Source organism: Bufo gargarizans, chromosome 3 (assembly GCF_014858855.1).
Source record: "Bufo gargarizans isolate SCDJY-AF-19 chromosome 3, ASM1485885v1, whole genome shotgun sequence".
NCBI lineage: Eukaryota > Metazoa > Chordata > Amphibia > Anura > Bufonidae > Bufo > Bufo gargarizans.
The window spans coordinates 599,585,496-599,602,976 of record NC_058082.1 but is presented as its reverse complement, the minus strand read 5'-3'; the positions used below and the strand labels follow the sequence as shown (position 1 = coordinate 599,602,976).

General features: G+C 46.1%; 1 protein-coding gene across 1 annotated transcript in view; it reads right to left on the bottom strand.

Annotated features, from left to right (window-relative positions):
• Positions 1–209: 209 nt before the first annotated feature.
• Positions 210–17,481, bottom strand: part of DOP1B (DOP1 leucine zipper like protein B) — a 131,467-nt gene continuing 114,195 nt past the window's right edge. The window contains exon 37 of the mRNA XM_044284468.1: positions 210–2,314. Within this exon, the coding sequence (XP_044140403.1) occupies positions 2,060–2,314 (255 nt within the window). The 3' untranslated portion in view covers positions 210–2,059. The remainder of the gene's footprint in view (positions 2,315–17,481) is intronic.

The following is a 17,481-nucleotide window of genomic DNA, read 5'->3' as shown; positions in this document are numbered from 1 at the left end:
ACTTTACATTGAAAGTCAATGAGGAACGGATCCGTTTGAAAATTGAGCAATATTGTGTCAACTTCAAACGGATCCGTCCCCATTGACTTACATTGTAAGTCTGGACGGATCCGTTTGCCTCCGCACGGCCAGGCGGACATCCGAACGCTGCAAGCTGCGTTCGGGTGTTCGCCTGCTGAGCGGAGGACAAACGCTGCCAGACTGATGCATTCTGAGCGGATCCGCATCCACTCAGAATGCTTTAGGGCTGGACGGGGCCGCTTGTGAGAGCCTTCAAACGGAACTCACAAGCGGAGCCACGAACGCTAGTGTGAAAGTAGCCTAAAATGGGTTTTCCGGGATAGAGCTGGCGAGACACATTCAATATCTGCGGCTGAACGATCGCTTGTCTGACAGCTATCTCTTCCTGTCTTGTCCATACACATACAGGTTCAGCTTGGCCAAACTTGTCTGTGTTTGCTACGGGGATAGTGGGAAAACCCACTGACAGACACATCTGGCGGCAACTTATCTCCAAGGAGAACAAAAAGATCGGACGAAAATATTAATATATACATTATCTGTCGGTGGAGAGTTGGGAACTCCGGACACATTAGTTTGTCAGCTGACCAGCTTTAGATATTGATGGCCTATCCTCTAGATAGGTCATTAATATCAGATCTGTCGGGGTCCGACACTGGGCACTTCCACCAATCAGCAGTTTTGGGCAGCCATCGGTGTCAGAAACTATACAGAAATTGAAAGGCTGCATTGAGAGCCCAGCTGTGGTACTCCGGCACGACCACTACATAGTGGACAGAACCTTGTACTTCAGCTTCCGGCCAGTGTATAGGTTCTGTACTGATCAGTATTAGTGCTGGGTGTCAGACCCCCGCTGATCTGATGACCTATCCTTTGGAAACCAGATTTAAGTTTGGTTCAGTAGAACCAAGGGTGATGGAAGTCTTAAAGGACCTGTCACCAACTCCTGTTACCACTTACTCAGGCACGTCAGGAGAGGCGACAGCTCCTCTTTTGTATATTTTCATTAAATACATGTAGGTAGAGAATCCCTTCAAAAGGATGTTTTCACCCAAAGCATTGTTGATCTATTGATTAGATATACTACTATAACTGATGAGTGAGGTGGGGTCTGACTACTCCCCCATATACCTTCAATAGCTGTCGGGTTACTTTGATTCAGACCTCTCTGGCCAAGCATGCGTGTGTTTTCAGCAGTGAGAGGAAGCTGCTGCCAGACATCTGTGACAACGGCTTATCTTTGGTAAAGATCAGGCAAAAAAGATTTCAATTTGCCTGATCCTTCTCTCCTCCTGGGAGCCCCCCATAAACAATAGGTTTTTGACTGAGCCCCTTGTAAATACACCCTGGGGCCTTAATACCGAGAATAAGGAGACTGTAGTGCCTCTCCTGTGCCACCCCTGCCCCACTGCTGTCTGCACAGCAGACCCTTCATTCTAGTTCCTGGTGTAGGGTCCCAACCGATAAGACATCTACTAATGGCCACCGCTGCTCCGAAAAATTAGAGCCACCAAGGTAAAACAACTGATACAACTTTCCTTTCAGAGCTTGAGGTAGAGAACGGCCGGCCCATATTCTCTTACCAGGCCGGCCGCCTCCGCTTTCCCTTCCATTTATATGATTCCTCCCCTGTGATTTTGTGCTCCTCTGCCATCATATTAGACCTTTTACATGGAGAGGTTTTTCTCTGTTTCGGGGATGCTCAACCTGCGGCCCTCCAGCTGTTGTAAAACTACAACTCCCACCATGCCCTGCTGTAGGCTGTCTGGGAATGATGGGAGTTGTAGTTTTGCAACAGCTGGAGGGCCGCAGGTTGAGCATGCCTGTTCTATTCTATAAGCCAACTTGTCTTATTTTGGAATATTCTACATAAAATAATTACAATCTCATTGACATATCCTATGGAAGGATTTTTTTTTATACCCTATATATACTGTATATTTATACTGGTTTTATCTGCACTTTCTATTCACATTCCACATGGTAGACGGCAGCCACGCTCCGCCACCTGTCACATGATCTGTACACTGCCGACATATTAACTTGACATGTTCTCCAGGAAGTCAGATTCCACGTTTTCTTCGAGATCCCTAAGGACCCTTGTAGTGTCTTCTACTGGATATTCCACCGAGACATCCGGCTCGTGAGAAGGAGCAGATCCCCTTCCCTTTGCTTTGAATACGAAGTTGAGAGTCCTAAAAAACTGCATGAGCTGCGTGATCTTAGATATGGACCGCAGACTGAGAAGGGGGAACCCGGTCCTCTTCAGACTTGAACTTTCTGCTGGGATTTCCTGAAAAAAAAAAAATAATGGATGTTATTAAGTACATGATTGAACTGCAAGAGAAGAAAGGTATTCTGGAAGGTATATCCAGTACAGTATCTCATATATGCAATGGTTACCGCCATTTTTAACCCATTAATGCGGTGTTGGGTTAATACCGAATTGCTTTCTTTCACAGGAGACTTTCTCTAATCAGAAGAATATTTGAAAGTGTTTTCCTGCCTCATGACAACAGTAAACTCACGGTACCAGTCCCTGCCGCTCCTCTGGTGACACTTCCCCAGTCCCTAACTGGTCTTTGTTTATTAGGATCCAGTGATGACACGGCTTGTCCACACGGAGATTGGCTGCAGTGGTCACAGTGGTTGAGATGGCAAAACATCACTGCAGCCAGGGGAACGGAGGCGGCATGGGACTGGTACTGTGAGTATTACTCCTTTTGATATTTTGTAATAATTTAATGGTGACCCCTATAACCATATATATACAAAAAGGCCCTGATTTATCAAAAACAGAATCTGCTGCGCGGGCCTTGAAAGCACCTGCGCTGCCGGAGGAGGCATGTTATCTATGACGAGGTGCAGGCCTGGTCATAAATGACATGCCTCCTCTGGCTCTCCATGTGCTCGGAGCTGCCTTCAATTTCAGCCATTATTTACACCAGTTCCTGGAGTAAATAATGATGAATGTGCCAAGGCTGACGACCCTACCCTTGTCATGCCCCCTGCCGAGGGCGGCATAAAATACTGGCACCAAAAAAGTTGGCAGGTTCTCTCAGTCTTCTGCTTTCCAAGCCAAGCAGCCCCTACCCAGTAGAGACGCAGCAGCTCAGAACGGAGCATGACCCAAACCTGACTACTGCCGGGGCAGGAGTGGCAACAGCAGCACGTGCCTGTTCAGAATCTACTTCCCCTGCCCAGCAGAACCTCGGCCCTTCTTTCCCTATGTACTGTATAGACAGCAAAAAACTGGATAAGGGACCTTCTGGCAGCTTCCCTTTAAATAGATACCCAGATACTTACGCCAAACCGCAACCTCATGAGCTCTAGGATGCGGACGACGTGAGGTTTACATTCCTGGTGATTTTCTACCATGTCCGCTGCTGGACAAGACTCCGTGTCCACTTCAGGGACAAAGGCCCATCTGTAACTGAAATACAGCAGAAGCCACGATGAAGCAGAGAGGGCGAGCCATAATCACACAGAATGATCTACAGTCACACGGAATGATCTACAGTCACACGGAATGATCTACAGTCACACGGAATGATCTACAGTCACACGGAATGATCTACAGTCACACGGAATGATCTACAGTCACACAGAATGATCTACAGTAACACAGAATGATCTATAGTCACACAGAATGATCTATAGTCACACGGAATGATCAACAATCACACGGAATGATCTATAACACCGTACAACAATGATTTTGCTACTGAGAGAAAAACTTGATTTAGGCTACATGCACACGACCGTATGTGTTTTGCGGTTCGCAAATTGCGGATCAGCAAAAAAAAAAACAGATGACGTCTGTATGTCATTCGTTTTTTTGCGGATCCATTGTAATAATGCCTATCCTTGTTCGTAAAATGGACAAGAATAGGACATGTATTTTTTTTGCAGGGCTACGGAACGGACATACTGATGCGGACAGCACACGGTGTACTGTCTGCATTTTTTGCGGACCCATTGAAATAAATGGGTCCGCATCCTATCCGCAAAAAAAACGGAACGGATACAGAAACAATCATTACAAAATGAGACCGTGGCCTCTCAGAGTTGAGCACAGAGTTGGTCAGTACAATGTACAACATAAATCACTGGTCGATCCACTTCAAGTTTATCTTCCACCACTTCACATTAAACTTGGTTTAATGAAAAATTTTGCAATTGCACTTGATCGTGATCGAAATGGTTTCCAGTATTTGAAGGAGAAGTTTAGCACACGGAAAACTGATGCCAAAATAAAGGCCAGAATTTGTATTGGCCCCGAAATCAACAAACTAATGCACGACACATTCAGAACTAAACTCAACCCTCTGGAACTTGCACCTGACGGAACAGCCTGCCGGAGGTCATTGCTGCTAGTGTGAAAGTAGCCTAAAACTCATTCTGTTCAAAATTATTCAATACTTTCCAAGTGCTTAATTCATTTAGGCGCACTTATGCATAGTAAAATTTCGTGTTACAACAATTCTGACTTCGGATTTGTAATCCGCACACTCGATTTAGTATAGGACAAAGTATAGGACAAATGGTTTTTGCCCAGTAGCAGACGAAAAGTTTTTTTGTTGTTGCGTGGTGTAATCATACGGAATGATCTATAATCATATGGAATGATCTATAGTCACACGGGATGATCTATAATCACACGGGATGATCTATAATCACACGGGATGATCTATAATCACACGGGATGATCTATAATCACACATAATAATCTACAATCACACAGAATAATCTACAATCACACAGAATAATCTACAATCAATCACACAGAATAATCTACAGTCATACAGAATGATCTACATTTACAAAATTACATTTAGGGTCCATTCACACGTCCGTTGTTTCTTCCCTGATCTGTTCCGTTTTTTGCGGAACAGATCTGGACCAGATCTGTACCCATTCATTTTCAATGGGTCCTGAAAAAAATCGGACAGCACAATGTCTGATTTTTTTTTCAGGACCCATTGAAAATGAATGGGTACAGATCTTGTCCAGATCTGTTCCGCAAAAAACGGAACAGATCAGGAAAGAAACAACGGACGTGTGAATGGACCCTAAATGTGGCTGCTGTCCACGCCTCCTTCCACCCTTGCCATGCCCCCTTTAAGAAAAGTAGTGAGGGCGACGTAAAACCAGTATTGGCGACTTTTTAAGGCCACTTTTCTTGCTCAGGGATGTAATAAATCTCCCCCAATGATCTATAATCACACATAGTCATACAGAATGATGTCATATTCAGGATTCTGCATGTCATCCTCAGATATCGGGAGCAGTATGTGTGCCTGTATTCTGCCCATATTTATTAACAGGGTTCACTGCTACCTCCAGTTATAAAGACAAGTGATCGCAGTGCAGGAGTGCACAACACTCACCTTTCTATATAACTTGTGTAGCAGATTGGGTTTGTACATAGCAGCACGGAGCAGCCATCGCCTGTACTAGTGACTGCTCTTATCTCTGTATTTGGAGATACAGCATCCTGCTCCGTCTCCTAACCCCCCATATCCAGCAGGGGGAGCCAGTACTGCGATTCTAGAGCTCCTGTACTGGATATGGGAGCCTAGGAGATAGAGCAGGACGCTGTCTCCTAATGCACAGGGAGAAGGTCCAAGCCCTGGGACCCTACCAATCCCAAGAATAGCAAACCAGTCTAAAACTGACACAAGGGGGACCTACATCTGAAACAGAGGCATCTTATCCGGGGGGAACGAAAGCGCTGTGTCTAGGAACTTGCAGGCAGATAAATACAGGTCGAGGCTGTTCTGATGGATTTCGGCATACACCGGGCCATTGCTCTCAGCCGCTGCCGCCTTCTGTTTACTTGCTTTGGTGTTCCTGTAGGAGATGATGAGATGTAGGTGATCACACAGCCGGAGGTGGTGGAGCTGTATGACATCCCTTTACTACACAAACAACATCACATCTTACTTTGTTGTGGTCTCTTCCTCCATCAGATCATCTTGAAGTTGGACAAATGCGTGTATCTGAAGACAAAGAGATGGTTTCAAGACAGACTGGGGCCCGTAAGAATGACTATATCTTCCATGTCTATGTACCCATAGCTGTAATGCTTGTGCTACTTCTGTGCATAGGGAGAAGCTTGTCAATCGGCATGTGGACTCCTTGCTTGGTACCAGTCTGACCTCTTTTACAGGGGCTCTTATGGTTGCACAATGCCCCCATTATATCACCTCTGCTGTGGGGTCACAGGTTGGATCAGTGGTCTCGTCAGCTACTGCGGAACTACAATTTACCAACTGTTAGGGCATGCTGGGGGTTCTGCATCAGCTGGAGAGCCACAGGTTGGAGATCACGTGTGCATGTGCGTCTTGGGCAGATCAGGAGGTGGCTGAACACGATCCTCTTATACTATCAATAAAGGGGTTGGCCTATCTGGGACGTGGAGACATGGATGGCGTATCGCTAGGATATGCCATCAATGTCAGATAGGTGCGGGTCCCACACCGATATCCAGAACAGGGCCCCGGAAGAGAACAGAGCAGCTGTGTCCAACCCTTTGTTCACGGCCATGAGAGTTCCGAAAATAGCCAAGCGCTAGCATGGCTATTTCCGGCAATCCCACAGCGGTGAATGTGAAGGTGGCCGCGCTTGCGCAGTGTGCTCTCTATTCACCACTATGGGACTTCCGAAAAATAGCTGAGCTACCGCTTGGCTATTTTTGGAACTCCCATAGCAATGAATAGAGAGCACTCCGCGCAAGCGCGGCCACCTTCCCTTTCACCGCTATGGGACTTACGAAATAGCAGAGTTACCGCTTAGCGATTTTTGGAACTCCCATAGCAATGAACAGAGAGCAGGCCGCACACGTGTATTGCGCTCTCCTTCACTTCGGGTGCCCACTTGTCTATGGGTCACAGAGGTGGTGCACACATTGATGGTATATCCTAGTGATATGCCATCAATGTCTCAGACGGGAATATCCCTTAATAAAATTTGCTGGATTATTAAATCGACCGCATCATAATATCTTAGAGCTGCATCTCCTGCCAAAATGAGCAATCATATTGGGAGATGCAGCATTGGTTGGGGTCCAAAGCAACCGTACAATGGCCGAAGCCGCTCCTGCAGAGCTTGGTGGGGATGTCGCGATAATGACCTATACTGGCCAGATCGAGGGACAACCATTTGTCTACAACTGCGGTGAATAGAGCCCTAGCATGTAAAAACTATCTATTTCAAAGGGCTGTGCAGGATTAGAAAAAGCTTTCTTCCAAAAACAGCGCCTCACCTGTCCATGGGTTGTATGTACTATTGCAGCTCAGCTCCATGCACTCTGTCACTAGAGCTGAGCTGCAATACCAGACATAACCCTAGGACAGACGAGGCGCTGTTTTAGGCAGAGAGCAGCCATGATTTCTAATCCTGTACAATCCCTTTCAGTACAAGTGCAGGACATTGCTTTATACACACCAGCTCTGTCACCATGATTGGCCACAATGAGGTAAGATGCTGTGGGGAGATTCTCAGTAACAAGACGCGGAAAAACAGGAACATCTGTGCCGCCATTATAGGGGTCTGCCCCATGCGGATATTTTCTGTCAAACGCTCTGCAAAAAAAAAAAAAAAAAGCAGGAAAATTGTAATTCTGAATCTAAGGGTAACGGTGATTGTTTCTACCAGAAGTGAACGGGCTGGACCCTCCAGGAGGAAAGACCCTCTAATAGATGAGGGTCCTGAATGGTGTTAATCCAGAATAAGAGAGTGTTTGACAAGGGGTCTCCTACACATGAGAGCTCCTCTATACTGACCTTGTATCAGGGGCAGGTAGAGATGGTACTGATCCAGTTCTCCACTGAATACGGCAAAGCCCTGACGTTTTAGTAGCATCGCCTTCTGCTCGCTGCTGGGGTAGAGCTTCAGAGAGCTGCTGGGCATGTCTGTCAACAGAAGAAGAAACATGAGCAGGACATACAGAATATATGTGTCGGACTGGGGTGCCTAGGGCCCAGCAGTGAAATGTATTTTGGGGGAACACTGTACGGATACATTCAAATATAAGGCTACTTTCACAGTAGCGTTTTAGTATTCCGGTATTGAGATCCATCATAGGGTCTCAATACCGGAAAAAGAAAAAACGCTTCAGTTTTGTCCCCATTCATTGTCAATGGGGACAAAACTGAACAGAACGGAGCGCTCCAAAATGCATTCCGTTCTATTTGGTTGTGTTCTCATAGCGGAGAGCAAACCGCGTGTTGTAGTTTGCTTTCCGGCCTGGGATGCGGAGAAAGACGGATCCCTCATGACCCCCCAGCAAGTCAATGGGGATGAATCAGTTTCATCTGTCACAACAGAAAACGGATCCGTCCCCCATTGACTTTCAATGGAGTTCATGACGGACCCGTCTTGGCAATGTTAAAGGGGTTGTCCAGGTTCAGAGCTGAACCTGGACATCCCTCCATTTTCACCCAGGCAGCCCCCCTGACATGAGCATCGGAGCAGTTCATGCTCCGATGCTCTCCTTTGCCCTGCGCTAAATCGCGCAGGGCAAAGGCATTTTTCTGAGTTCCGGTGACATACCGGGCTCTCTATGGGGCTGACAGGCAGCCCGGTGACGTCACCGGCACTGATGGGCGGGATTTGGCTCTGCCCTAGCCAGTAAAACGGCTAGGGCAGAGCTAAAGCCCGCCCCTCAGAGCCGGTGACGTCACCGAACACACTGCTGGGCGGAAGTTACCGCCCGGCAGTGTGTTATTTTAAAACACAAGAGCCTGTGCCCTGCGCGATCTAGCGCAGGGCACGGGAGCGCATCGGAGCATGAGATGCTCCGATGCTAGGCTCAGGAGGGCTGCCGGGGTGAAAATAAGGGTATGTCCGGGTTCAGCTCTGAACCCGGACAACCCCTTTAAAGATAATACAAACGGATCTTTTCATAACGGATGCAGGCGGTTGTATTATCAGTAACGGAAGCGTTTTTGCTGGACCCTGCCGGATCCAGCAGAAACGCTAGTGTGAAAGTAGCCTAATCTGCTCACACAGCAGCAAGAGGCTACCAGATGATTGAATATGGGGGTCCCTGCAGCAATATTGAGAAGGTAGGTCCTGGGGAGAAGAGGATACTGGCAGCTTTCCTCTATACCTAGAAATCATCTCCGCTATCTGTTATGTGCCACTTGTGCAGGGGGTGGGAGACTAGGGGCCTACCGAAGGATTCACCTGTACCCCTGTGGGCCAGTCCGAGCCTGATGCCTAACGACAGGTAGAAGATTTTGCACCACTCTCATGCATAGGATTGGTCTGCTTTTCACAAAGTTGTATAATTCTGTATGCAGGGAGCTCCCCCTACTGGTAGTTGTATAATTCTGTATGCAGGGAGCTCCCCCTACTGGTGGCTGTATAATTCTGTATGCAGAGAGCTTCCCACAGTGGTAGTTGTATAATTCTGTATGCAGGGAGCTCCCCTAGTGGTAGTTGTATAATTCTGTATGCAGGGAGCTCCTCCTACTGGTGGCTGTATAATTCTCTATGCAGGGAGTTCCTCCTAGTGGTAGCTGTATAATTCTGTATGCAGGGAGCTCCCCCTAGTGGTGGCTGTATAATTCTGTATGCAGAGAGCTCCCCCTACTGGTGGCTGTATAATTCTCTATGCAGGGAGCTCCCCCTAGTGGTGGCTGTATAATTCTGTATGCAGAGAGCTTCCCACAGTGGTAGTTGTATAATTCTGTATGCAGGGAGCTCCTCCTAGTGGTAGTTGTATAATTCTGTATGCAGGGAGCTCCCCCTAGTGGTGGCTGTATAATTCTGTATGCAGGGAGCTCCCCCTAGTGGTGGCTGTATAATTCTGTATGCAGGGAGCTCCCCCTAGTGGTGGCTGTATAATTCTGTATGCAGGGAGCTCCCCCTAGTGGTGGCTGTATAATTCTGTATGCAGGGAGCTCCCCCTAGTAGTAGTTGTATAATTCTGTATGCAGGGAGCTCCCCCTAGTGGTGGCTGTATAATTCTGTATGCAGGGAGCTCCCCCTAGTGGTGGCTGTATAATTCTGTATGCAGGGAGCTCCCCCTAGTGGTAGTTGTATAATTCTGTATGCAGGGAGCTCCCCCTAGTGGTGGCTGTATAATTCTGTATGCAGGGAGCTCCCCCTAGTGGTGGCTGTATAATTCTGTATGCAGGGAGCTCCCCTAGTGGTAGTTGTATAATTCTGTATGCAGGGAGCTCCCCCTAGTGGTGGCTGTATAATTCAATATACAGCGAGGTCCCACTAGTGGTAGTTGTATAATTCTGTATGCAGGGAGCTCCCCCTAGTGGTAGTTGTATAATTCTGTATGCAGGGAGCTCCTCCTAGTGGTAGTTGTATAATTCTGTATGCAGGGAGCTCCCCCTAGTAGTAGCTGTATAATTCTGTATGCAGGGAGCTCCCCTAGTGGTAGCTGTATAATTCTGTATGCAGGGAGCTCCCCCTAGTGTTAGTTGCATAATTCTGTATGCAGGGAGCTCCCCCTACTGGTGGCTGTATAATCCTGTATGCAGGGAGCTCCCCCTACTGGTGGCTGTATAATTCTGTATGCAGGGAGCTCCCCCTAGTGGTGGCTGTATAATTCTGTATGCAGGGAGCTCCCCCTAGTGGTAGCTGTATAATTCTGTATGCAGGGAGCTCCCCCTAGTGTTAGTTGCATAATTCTGTATGCAGGGAGCTCCCCCTAATGGTGGCTGTATAATCCTGTATGCAGGGAGCTCCCCCTACTGGTGGCTGTATAATTCTGTATGCAGGGAGCTCCCCCTAGTGGTGGCTGTATAATTCTGTATGCAGAGAGCTCCCCCTACTGGTGGCTGTATAATTCTGTATGCAGGGAGCTCCCCCTACTGGTGGCTGTATAATTCTGTATGCAGGGAGCTCCCCCTAGTGGTAGTTGTATAATTCTGTATGCAGGGAGCTCCCCCTAGTGGTAGTTGTATAATTCTGTATGCAGGGAGCTCCCCCTACTGGTGGCTGTATAATTCTGTATGCAGGGAGCTCCCCCTACTGGTGGCTGTATAATTCTGTATGCAGGGAGCTCCCCCTACTGGTGGCTGTATAATTCTGTATGCAGGGAGCTCCCCCTAGTGGTGGCTGTATAATTCAATGTACAGTGAGTTCCCACTAGTGGTGCTTGTATAGGTACAATTTACTGTCCGAAACCACCTCAATTAAAAGGGCTGTCCGGGATAAAAAAAAATAAAAAAAACAACGGATAAACCAATAAAACAACCATCACTTATTACCTGTTAAAGCCCCCATTGTTCAAGTCACCCCTGCAGGTCTTTGTTTAATGTCTGCAGCGATGACATCACATTAACACAGGTGACCCTGCAGCCAATCACTGGTCTAAGGCTTGATTACACCAACAGATATCTGACCAATCACTGGTCATATGGCTTATTACAACACAGATCTTTTGTTATACACTATTGGTCTGATTGGACAGATATTGTCAGATAATATGTTGGTGTAATACAGGCCCTAAGTGATCGGAGGCCAAGCGGATCCCCTTGGCCCGTTTTTTTCGTTGATCCCCGACAACCCATTTTAAAGGGGTTTTGTTACGTTTTTAAGTTATCCCCTCTCCACAGGATAGCTGATCTCTGGGGGTCAGACAATTGGGACCCCCATGATCATGAAAGCGTGTTCCCCGTTCCCTAGTTTTGATGGTGCAGCAGGTCGTGCATGCACACTGTTCCATTCATTCTCTTTGGGAGTGCCAGAGATAACCCAGCGCTGTATTTAGCTATCTCCAGCACTCCCATAGAGAATGAATGGGGCTGCAGTGCGCATTTATGACCTGCCGTTGCATCACAATGGGGGAACGGGACCCCCACTCTCTGGACTGGTGGGGCTCCCAGCGGTTGGACCCCAAGTGATCAGTTAACTTAAAACTTTGGCATAATCCCTTTAACTTAATCCCAAGCCACCTGAATATTATGTGGTTACCAGCTTGTGTAATGGAGGGCTGGGGGTGAGAGGCGGTTACATGAAATCCTCCCTTCATTGCCATGGTCAGATTATAAAAGGAAATGGACTTACTCATTAGATCTTTAAACATGGTCTTTTCATGGGTTAAAAGGTGGTCGATGATCGATTTCCAGCTGTGTAACCAGAATAAAGACAGGTAAATACATATTTCCAGGTAAAGCACGTACATAAAAGACATAAAGATGTCCTGCTATAACCAAATAGTAAAAAACGGCTATAATCCGGGATTGCACACTGGCTCGAGAGCAGCCAACTTGTAAGAGGACAACCAGTCGAATACTACTGAGGAACCCATCCATAAAAACAATGGCACGCCACCCAGCTTCTCTGGTCTGGTAGGGACAAGGCGTTATGCATTGAGTTACCCACTTGGGGCGCTTCAGGGAATGTTTGCATAAGTATTGTAGGCCAGAATCAAACATCAGCTAAGGGTGAGCCTCACGCACTAGAGAAGACACCGACATCTACTACGCAAGACGACAACCACGGGGTGTGCTTACTGAACGCAGGACGTATCCATCTGGAAGAAGCCGGGATCCATGTACAAGTCCAGAACCTCCTTCTTCCAGGCTCGTTTGGTGTAGGCGTACCCGCTGAGGCTGCTGAGGAGCTGGGCACCGGCGCGGAAACTGGGAGCATTGTAGGAGCTGAAAACGGAGGTAGAGGTGCGATGGTAAAGCAATCTCCGTTCTATCAATGAATATATTCAGCATTTTTCTAATGTTTTTATTTTGTTATAACTTGTATCTATCATGTATATTGATTTTTAATGTTGACATTAATAAACTTGTATTTATATTAATTGTTCGGTGATGATTTATTACTTGGGCCAACACATCACGTATTATAGATTGTATATTGCTTTATGTGGCCCTTATTGGTCGCTGTGATAGGTTTTTTATTTTGTCATAGTAGATTTTTTTCCCTTATTTTCTGTAAAGGAATATGAGGGTAACCACCTTGCCGGGGCTGTTTTTAGCAGCCAATGGACCATAGGAACCAGTAGACTGGAGATGACTTATTAACTTCTATAGGAGGGTGTTGTGTATATGCTCTGTGTCCTCTATAGAAATCACGGAGCAGGGAAGGGGAGGAGGTGAGCTGTGACCATCATCTATTTTGATTATAGATCCTGTAGAGAACACAGGATCCCAATCACAATGGATGAATGGCAAAGCTCACCTTCTTCACTCCTTGCACAGTGATCTCTATAGAGGACACAGAGCAGGTAGACATTATAATCCTGCCTTTCATGATAATGAGATGACTGCTAAAAAGTGATCTCTACAGAACAGGAGGGGTTAGACTATTATAAAGTTCAGTGTAGAAACGGAAATATTTTTTATTTTTTATTTTTATATAAAGACACGGAAAATTAGAAGAGACATCAACAGATATATGCTTTACAGTAGCTACATGGCTATAGGAACCTGTAGTCTAGAGATGACTTATTAACATCTATAGGAGAGTATTGTGGGCTGCTGTGTGACTTCTACACAAGTTATTGTGCAGTGAGGGGCAGTAGACCAGCTGTGATGGTCACCTATTGCGACTGGTGGATCCTTAGGTGTGTATAAGTGTCATTGTTATCCTGGCTGTGATGATAATGAGATGACTGCTGATAAGTGATCTTTACAGGACATGCAATGTGAGTCTACTGTGGAGCTCAGTGAACAGAGTGAAAACTGAGAGACTTTTGTTTTTTTTAATATAAAAAATGAAAAATTCAAAAAAAAAAAAAAAGCCACCAGAAATTCTAAAAAAAATATATGTAATATAAAACTTGATTTAGAAAATTTGTAATTTTCTGACAATATATTCCCTTTAGGCCCCATTCAGACGTCCGCAATTTCGTTCCGCATTTTGCGGAACGGAATTGCGGACCCCATTCATTTCTATGGGGCTGCACGACGTGCGGCCCAGCTCCGGAAATGCGGACCCGCATTTCCGTTCCCCCAAAAAATAGAACATGTCCTATTCTTGTCCGCAATTGCCATTCTATTAGTGCCGGCGATGTGCGGTCCGCAAAATGCGGAACACACATTGCCGTGTCAGTTTTGCGGATCCGCAAAACACGTTACGGATGTGTAAATGGAGCCCTACATTAATGAATTATGCCTAGTTTACTTCCTCAGGGTAGTCCTAAGGGAGAGGAATGCTTTACATTTCCCAGGCGGCCATGACACCGCCCATGATGCAGGCTCAAATGAGGAATAACAAAGTGTGACTTGTACTACCAGTTTAGCCCTGGGCACAGTGTGAACATGACCTAATCAAACCACATTTTCGTCTGTCTTTTAGGGCTCATGCGGATGACATCCATGTGACATCCGTATTAGATCCGTTTTTTTTTTAATCCATTGGACATGTTCTATTTTTTTGCAGAACGGACATATGGAATGCACACTGAGTCATTTCAGTTTTTTTGCAGACCCATTGAAATGAATGGTTCCGCATACGGACCTGTAAAAAAAACTGAATGGAAAAAAAACACTTACATATACTGTAGGTCAGATTCTGCCAAAAAAACTACTTTTCTCCATCACATGACCCTCTCCTGAATCAAGGGTACTTTCACACTTCCGTTGCTGGATTCCAGCAGGCAGTTCTGTCGCCGGAAATGCCTGCTGGATCCGCCAATCTGTATGCAAACGGAACCCATTTGTAGACCGATCCGGATGCGGATCCATCTCACAAATGCATTGCAATACCGGATCCGTCAATCTGTATGCCATAACGGAAACCATTTGTAGAACGGATCCGGATCTGTCTCACAAATGCATTGCAATACTGGATCGTCCTCTCCGGTGTCACCCGGAAAAAACAGATCCAGTATTTTTTTTTACATTTTTAAAGGTCTGCACATGCGCAGACCGGAAGACGGATTCGTTCAGTGCGGCATAATACATTCAATGGAAAAAAATGCGGCAAGTGTCAGGATTTTGGCCGGAGAGAAAATGCAGCATGCTGCTGTTTTTTCTCCGTTCAAATACCGTAAAGGACTGAACTGAAGACATCCTGATGCATCCTGAACGGATTGCTCTCCATTCAGAATGCATGGGGATAAAACTGATCAGTTCTTTTCGGTATTGAGCCTCTAGGACAGAACTCGATAACGGGAAAACTTTGACGCAAGTGTGAAAGTACCCTAAGCCAGGTTACAAGGTCATAGAACACTTAAGCTCGCCATTAAGCTCCCCAAATACATTAAAGGGGTTCTCCGGGCTTTTACTTTTGATAACATATCCTCAGGATAGGTCATTAATAGCAGCGACACATGGCATTCCTGCGATCAGCTGTATGAAGGGAAGGTGCGCGCAGTGTGCACGTGCCATCTCCCGTCTTTCTTCCTGCTCCCCGCTGGTATGTCTACGGCAAAGCAGCAGCAGACCAGGAAGAGAGATGTGAAATGACACGTGCGCACTGCTGATCGGAGGGGGTGCCGGGTGTCGGACCCTTGCCGATCTGCTATTGATGACCTATCCTGATGATAGGTCATCAATATTAAAAGCCCGGAGAACCCATTTAAGCTCCCAAAACACCCACCTCATCCGACCCATTCTGTTTATATCTTCCCCGGTACTGGATGAAGAATATTATTTTTTACCCCCTTTTTCTGCTGACATATATCAGCTATATACACCTATGGAGCATCTCCCGTATACCATGAGTGACTATTACTGGGGTACATACCTGTGATTTCTTAGATAAGGAAAGACAAAGTACAGGAGCCTGGATATTAAAGGCACGGCTTTCTCCTTCTCATCGCTTCTGTAAACCATGTCCAGGAGGGTGGCCAGGACCTTTAAAAAACATTTAAAAAAAACAACTCCCCGCATTAGACATTACAATACAATGACAATAAAGAATATTGGAGCTGCACATAGATGGCTTCCAGGACCTATGGACGTGCGGCAGCACTCACCTCTGCAAGCAGCGACAGCGCATGGACACTATAGACCGATGGAGCGGACGCAGAGACCATGGATGACTGAGCGGTAGCGTTATCATCTGTCGGAGAAAACCACAGGATGATATACATAATACAAGGGCTTAGCATTGGCCTCATCTTCCTGCGGCTCTGTGCTATAACATACATGCATCCGCAAGGACACAGTTAGGGAAAGCTTCTTTATTATATTTATGGATGGCTGTGTTAAAGGAGTTGTCCTATCTGGCATATCCAAAAGTGCTTAAAGGGGTAAGCAAATGGCATTTTATCATGTAGAGAAAGTTACTACAAGGCACTTACTAATGTATTGTGATTGTCCATATTGCCTCCTTTCCTGGCTTCATTCATTTTTGCTCGTTTTCATAGTTACGACCACTCTGCAATCCAGCAGCAGTGGTCGTGCTTGCGCACCCTAGGAAAAAGCGCAGGCCTCTCTGGCGGCTGGTACCTTGGGCGTGTGCATAGATATGTACACGCAGCAGATCCCGTCCTGGCCACCTTAAATCTGCGCTGCAGCGGCTTACAAAAATGTTTAAAATTCTATTTCATTATGGGGCAGACTGACAAAACCCGATTTATTTTTTCCATTTTAGCACAGGGCCGCAACATAACAAAATGTGAAAAATGTGAAAAAGTCTGAAAACTTTCTGAATGCATTGTAACTCAGTAATGTATGCACACAGTTACTAGATTATATACAAACTGCTAAATGCTTTCCATGCCGCACACCTCCTGACAAGAAGTATCCCCTGTGATCACTTTCTGATCAATGCAGGGCTGACTGCCAGGACCCACACCGATCCGGAGAATGAAGGGGCCGAAACACTTGTTTACTACAGAGGCTCCTGCAATCAGAAAGTGATGGTATACCCTATAGATGTGCCCTGCTGTCATGTACTATAGATGCTTGCTGTGATGTACTATAGATGCTTGCTGTGATGTACTATAGATGCTTGCTGTGATGTACTATAGATGTGCCTTGCTGTGATGTACTATAGATGCTTGCTGTGATGTACTATAGATGTGCCTTGCTGTGGTGTACTATAGATGCTTGCTGTGGTGTACTATAGATGCTTGCTGTGGTGTACTATAGATGTGCCTTGCTGTGGTGTACTATAGATGCTTGCTGTGATGTACTATAGATGCTTGCTGTGATGTACTATAGATGTGCCTTGCTGTGATGTACTATAGATGCTTGCTGTGATGTACTATAGATGCTTGCTGTGATGTACTATAGATGCTTGCTGTGATGTACTATAGATGCTTGCTGTGATGGTAATACGATAACATCTATTATTCTGGGATGGTGATGTTGCAGCGGTGATCTTACTACAGAACCCATTTCTTACCATACAGCTCCCCATTAGCATCCGTTTCATCGATTGACACCTGCGGCTGAGCCTTAACCTCCAAATTTCTGCTCAGCCAGCTAGTCTGTTCCAAGGATGATCCTGCCACGTTCCCCACCGCCTCCAGGATCTTCTGAGTCACTTCCTGTAAGTAAAGTAGAGCCAGATTATTAG